The following is a 5399-nucleotide window of genomic DNA, read 5'->3' as shown; positions in this document are numbered from 1 at the left end:
GACATGCAGGTCCCTCCCACGGCCCCACAGCCCCCGGTTGGGGGAGGAGTTGGGGGTTTGGTCCTGCAGGGCAGGTCAGGGCTCGCTGTCCGTGATTTGTGGCCCACATGGGGCTGGAAGTCACCGTCAGCACCCCCGAGAGCCAGGGATACACCAACACAGAAACAACTCCAACTTCTTTCGGGGTCCTGCTCCCCTCCCCAGCATTCTTGTGCCCTGACACCACAACACCAGTCGCTTCACCCCAAGCCACCTGCAGTGGCTGCCGAGCGGCTCCGAGCACAGACCCTGCTCCACACCCCAGCGGGCGGGAGGGATCCCTGGCAGGCAGAGGCAGGGTGGGAGGGATGCAGCGAGCTGGGGGTGCCCAGGGCGAGGGGCGGCTCTCGGGGACGGGGGCTGGTCACAGGTTGACGTCGGTGACGTCCGTGGGGGTGCTGGTGGGCTGGCTGCCCCCGTACGCCGCCGCCTTGGCGCTGAAATCCTGCTGTGACTGCGACGCCTGCTTCAGGCTCTCGGCTAGAGCTGCCTCGATCTGCTCCTGACAGGCCTTCAGGCAGTCCTGGGGAGAGGGGGAGACACAAGAGGCTTCAGTTCTCTGCTCCTCGGAGGTGGGAGCCTTAGGGATCACTCCGAGCTGGGAGCTGCATCTCTGTAACCAGAGGAGGAAACTCCCACTCGGATGCCGGAGCCCCCCGGACGCTCCGAGGCGTCAGCGCCAGGCACGGCCCAGCCCGGGGGAGCTCGGGGGCAGTTCACACCTCGGGGATCCTGTCACACCCCGAAATCTCTTACCAGGAATCCGCCAGCGGTTCTTAGAAACCGACAGAGGATGTGGCGAGCGAAAATAGCAACGCCCAGCTCCCCTTCCCCGCTCCCCTTCCCCGCTTCCCGTCAGCGCCGCCTCCTCCTGCCAGCGCTGCAGCCGAGCACCAGGGACAGGGCCACCATCCCTGGGCTCTGTCACCACGGCCAGTCCACCCCCAGGCTCTGTCACCATGGCCAGTCCACCCCCAGGCTCTCCATCCCCACTGCAAATCCACCCCCAGGCTCTCCATCCCCACAGCCACCCAGCCCCAGGCTCTCCACTGGCAATTTTGGCAGAGGTGCCCAAGCCAGCCTGGCCATGCACTGCCAGGCTCCTGCTGGCCACGGAGCCAGCCCTGCACCCCCAACACTGCCCTGCTGGCCCTCGGCAGCTGCAGGAAGGGGGTCACCCTTCCAGCTGGAGCCAGAGGGGAAACTGAGTCACAGCCTGGGGACACCACAAGGCTCAGGGAGAAGCATCTGCAGCACAGACACAGGAGGCCAAGGCCAGGAGCTCCACGGGGAGCCCTGCAATGCTGTGGACACATCCAGGATCCTCCAGGGGCTGCCATAATCCTGGGTGTTGGGGCACAGCAGATGCCCTGGGGAGGGAGGGTGGCAGAGCTGTGCTGGGCTCCATTTCAGCTCCCTCCCTGCTTCCCACCTGTTCCCCCCCAGCCCTGACCTGCACAGGTTGCAGCCCCTGCCCCGTGCCCGCAGCAGCAGCTTGTGAGCAGGTGGCTGCACTGATTCTCCTCCAAACAAAACAATTCCATCCGCACAAGCGGCTCAGGAGCCTCCCGCCCGTCCTCCTGCCCGGACAAAGGCTCGGGGCAGCCCCCCCAGCCCAGCCCAGCCCTGTCAGGGGACTGTAACCGAGCCTGCAGTGCCGGCACAGGGCAGGAGGACAGATCAAAGGGGGCCCTGGCAGAGGGAAAGCTCCCCCTTGCTGCAGCAGGAGCGACCTGGGGAGCCCAACAGGATCCTCCTTCCCTTCTCCAAGGGCAGTGGAGGGGCTGGCAGATGCCCCCCTTCCCCCCCAGTCCTGGGCACCTGCAACCAGACACCGCAGAGGGGAGCAGATGCCGAGCCCGGAGTCTCCCTCTGTCCCTTCCCACCCTGTCAACCCGATCCTGCCAACACCTGCCCCTGCAGGGAACAGACGCTGCCCTTTGTGTGGCATTTCAAAGGCTCCTCAGCCCACCCTCCCCTGCCCAGGCAGGAGCCACTGCGGCCACGGGGCTGTTTTTGGGATGCTCCCTCTTCCTCTGGCTCTCCTCAAAGCAGGGTCAGCACCATCATTAACAGCCCAATTGCAAAGCACCACAGAACAGCTTGGGTTGGAAGGGTCCTCTGGAGTCTACCCAGTCCCACCCCCCTGCCAAGGCAGGGTCACCTGGAGCAGGTGACACAGGGACGTGTCCAGGTGGGTTTGGGATGTTTCCAGAGAGGGACGCTCCCCACCTTCCCCATCCCGGTGCTCTGCCACCCTCCATGGAAAAGCTCTCCCTCTCAGAAGGAGCAGCAGCAGAGGGAGGGCTCCCAGCAGCTCCAGCAGCTGCTCCCTGTGCCCACTCACCACGTCAGTGCCTGTGATCCCGGCCAGCAGCTCCGTCATGGCCTCGCCGCCGAAGCCGCTCACGGAGATGGTCAGCCCGTGGATGGCGGCTCCAATGCTGCCCGTGGCGATCATGGACGGGGGGTACATCACAAACGTGCAGTCTGCAGCAGCACAGGGACACAGGGGCAGAGAGAGGCCCTTAGTGAGGGTGCACGTGGTGTTTGGGATCGTGATTCCCCTGGAACACTCGAGAGGGGCTGACAGAGGGGGCTCTGCAGCTTAGGAGGGAGAAAGGGGGGGTGAAGGAAAAGAAAACAAGCAGAGCAACAGCTCCAGAAGCCCTGAGGTGAGGTGGCTCTAGAGACTGAGGGAGAGGCTGAGAAAGGCAGGGGAGACCAGCCCAGGTGAGGCAGCACCCACCTGTGGCACACAGGGCGATGAATGTCTGGGCGTGTTTCTTCACCAGCTCCACGTTGTCCACGGGCAGCGGGAGGCGGTGGAGGATGTGGGGCAGGAAATCGTTGGCTATCACTGAGACCAGGTCCCACTTTAGCTTCTCCAGGACCAGAAGCTCCCAGTGCTGCAGAGCGAGGACAGACAGGATGTTACGGAGCAGGGCGGGAGCACAACCCCAGGGACAGGGAAGGGAAGAGGGACTGTCCCCACTGTGTCCCCAGCCTGTGGCACAATTCCAGCCCCGGGCTGCTGCAGAGCTGGGAGCACAGCTCAGAAGAGGAAACAATAAATCTGGTTTCTCCTTTCCAGGGAGCAGTGGGATCAGCCACCGGCACCCCTCTCTGTGCACGCTGCTGAACCATCTCCCTGAGGGAAACCAGGGCAAGGAGCAGCAGGCACAGCATTCCCATATCCCTCCTCCACTCCCAAGTGGACAGGCTGATGTCCAGGCTCCCAGAACAGCTCAGCCCAGGGGGATCCCTGTTACAGCAAAGGGAACAGAGCTCAGGGGCTGGGAACACAGCAGTTTGGCAGAACCTCTCCTACTCTTCCCACCTCTTCTCCACCATGAGAGCCTTCAGTTGTGCTCAGCAGAGCAAGGGGCACTGAACAGACACACCAACCCCCACCTCTGCCACCAACACACAGCCAAGGGCTCCTGGTGGTCCCCAGTGACTGCCAACGTCTCCATCCCAGCCGAGGGGCTCCCTCTGGACACCCAGCAGGGACCTCTGTGGGACCTCCACGGGCCAGTGGAGCTGGCTGTGAGCTGGGGAGCAGATGGTGGGAAGGCTGGGTGCCCTGCATGGGTTTGAGCTGGAGCTCTGGCTGCTCCAGGCACCTGCTGAGCCTCTCCTGGCTCTGCCAGCCCCGGGTATCAGCCCTGGCACAGACACACCGTGCAGGGCAGCCCCGGCCCAGCCCTTGGCAGAGCCATCACCCAGCCAAGGTGTGCACTGGGAACCTCAGCACAGAGTTTGGGAGCCCTGCACTCAATTCCCTGCCCTGCCATCAGTGCCAAGGTCTCACAGTGTGGCTGGAGCAGTGACTGGAGCAGCAGCTGAGCCCAGCTCGGAGGCCACACACGTTCTGTCCTCCCTGGGCTGGGCAGTTTTGGTGTCACCTCTGGGTGTGACTGTGCCACTGACTCTCAGGAGAGGGAGCTGTGTCTTCCCAGGTTCATTTTTCCCCTCCCATCCCAGCAGCAGTTCCACAGGCAGCCCACACCCTCTCTGCTGGTCCCAGTTCCCCCACACCCCAAGACACAATGACCATCTCCAGCCCCAGAAGAAGTGGGATTTTTTTTTTCTCTAAGGTCAGATCTTAATTTTCTCCTTTTTTTTCTTGTAAACCCCCTCTCTCCTCTTACACAACAAACCAGCTTTGAGTTGCCTAAATGAGCAGCATTGCTCAACCTGCTCCAAAGCCCCTCCCTGAGGCCCAACGTGCCGGTTGCCACTTCACAGCCTGCACTTTTCCACCCAGGAAGCCATTCCTTGCCTCCACAGGCTCCCACCTCCCATATGGATGGCCAGCCTGCCAGGCCTGCTGGAGTTCTCAGCCAAATCCAGAGGATAAAAGCAAGAAGAAACCCTGCAAAGAGCTCCAGAGGATCACAGGTCATGGAGTGCCTGGTTTGAGGTGGGATTGGAGCAAAGAGGAGAGATCAGGTTTGGGAAAAGAAGGAAACACAGGTATAGAATATCCTGAGTTGGAAGGGACCCACAAGGATCAAAGTGGGTGCTGGACACTGGTTAAATTGCAGCCACACAGGAAACAGCCCTCTCTGGAGTGGCAGAGCCTGTTCCTGCTGGGATATTGTCCCAGGGAGAAGATCCAGATCCAGGTGCAGCTCAGCCACAAGGCTTCACCTGGGACATGGACTGATCAGGGCCAGCCTGTCCCTCTGCAAGGCACAACAGCAGCTCTTTTCCAGGCACAGGTTCATCAGCATCCTCTCAAACCCTGGCTGTTCCAAGAGGCTGATCCCAGGGCCCCGCCGGCTCCAGGGATGGCAGCTGAAGGCGCCCGGCGCCAAGGACTGTCACCAGCTCACAGGATTTAGCTCGGGGAAGCCTCTCTCCTGCCAAACCACCCTGCTCCTCGCTCCTCTCCTGCTAACCCTGGGGACTCCCCGCCCTCAGATCCACGTCAGGATCTCTGAATCACTTTATCTGTGGAAGGAGCAGAACAAAAGCAGCAAGAGGCAGGACAGGCAGGTTCCCGGTAGCAGCATCATTGATGGAGCTAACATCCTCTTCCTGGCATTTTGTTCTGCACCTCAGTCAATCAGTCCCTGCCTGGGTAATGAAAGGGAGGAAGAAAGTGCAAAATGTCCCTTTGTTTCTCCGGCCTCCAGAGCTCACCCTCCTCGTGGAAGGGCTGAAAGCTGCCAGCACTGTCCATGGAGCATCCCAGCACTGTCCATGGAGCATCCCAGCACTGCCCCTGGAGCATCCCAGCACTGCCCCTGGAGCATCCCAGCACTGCCCCTGGAGCATCCCAGCACTGCCCCTGGAGCATCCCAGCACTGCCCCTGGAGCATCCCAGCACTGTCCATGGAGCATCCCAGCAC

General features: G+C 61.9%; 1 protein-coding gene across 2 annotated transcripts in view; it reads right to left on the bottom strand.

Moving 5' to 3' along the window:
* Positions 1–346: 346 nt before the first annotated feature.
* LOC114067504 (G1/S-specific cyclin-D3-like) overlaps positions 347–5399 on the bottom strand; it is a 30287-nt gene continuing 25234 nt past the window's right edge. For both annotated transcript variants that reach the window (XM_027903017.1, XM_027903016.1), the window contains exons 3-5: positions 2789–2948; positions 2387–2529; positions 347–562 (exon numbers count right to left, since the gene is read on the bottom strand). In XM_027903017.1, the coding sequence (XP_027758818.1) occupies positions 404–562; positions 2387–2529; positions 2789–2948 (462 nt within the window). In that variant the 3' untranslated portion in view covers positions 347–403. The remainder of the gene's footprint in view (positions 563–2386; positions 2530–2788; positions 2949–5399) is intronic.

The sequence above is a fragment of the Empidonax traillii genome, unplaced genomic scaffold (genome assembly GCF_003031625.1).
Source record: "Empidonax traillii isolate 1590-97213 ecotype Southwest subspecies unplaced genomic scaffold, ASM303162v1 scaffold925:size245191, whole genome shotgun sequence".
NCBI lineage: Eukaryota > Metazoa > Chordata > Aves > Passeriformes > Tyrannidae > Empidonax > Empidonax traillii.
This window is presented reverse-complemented; position numbering and strand designations above follow the sequence as displayed.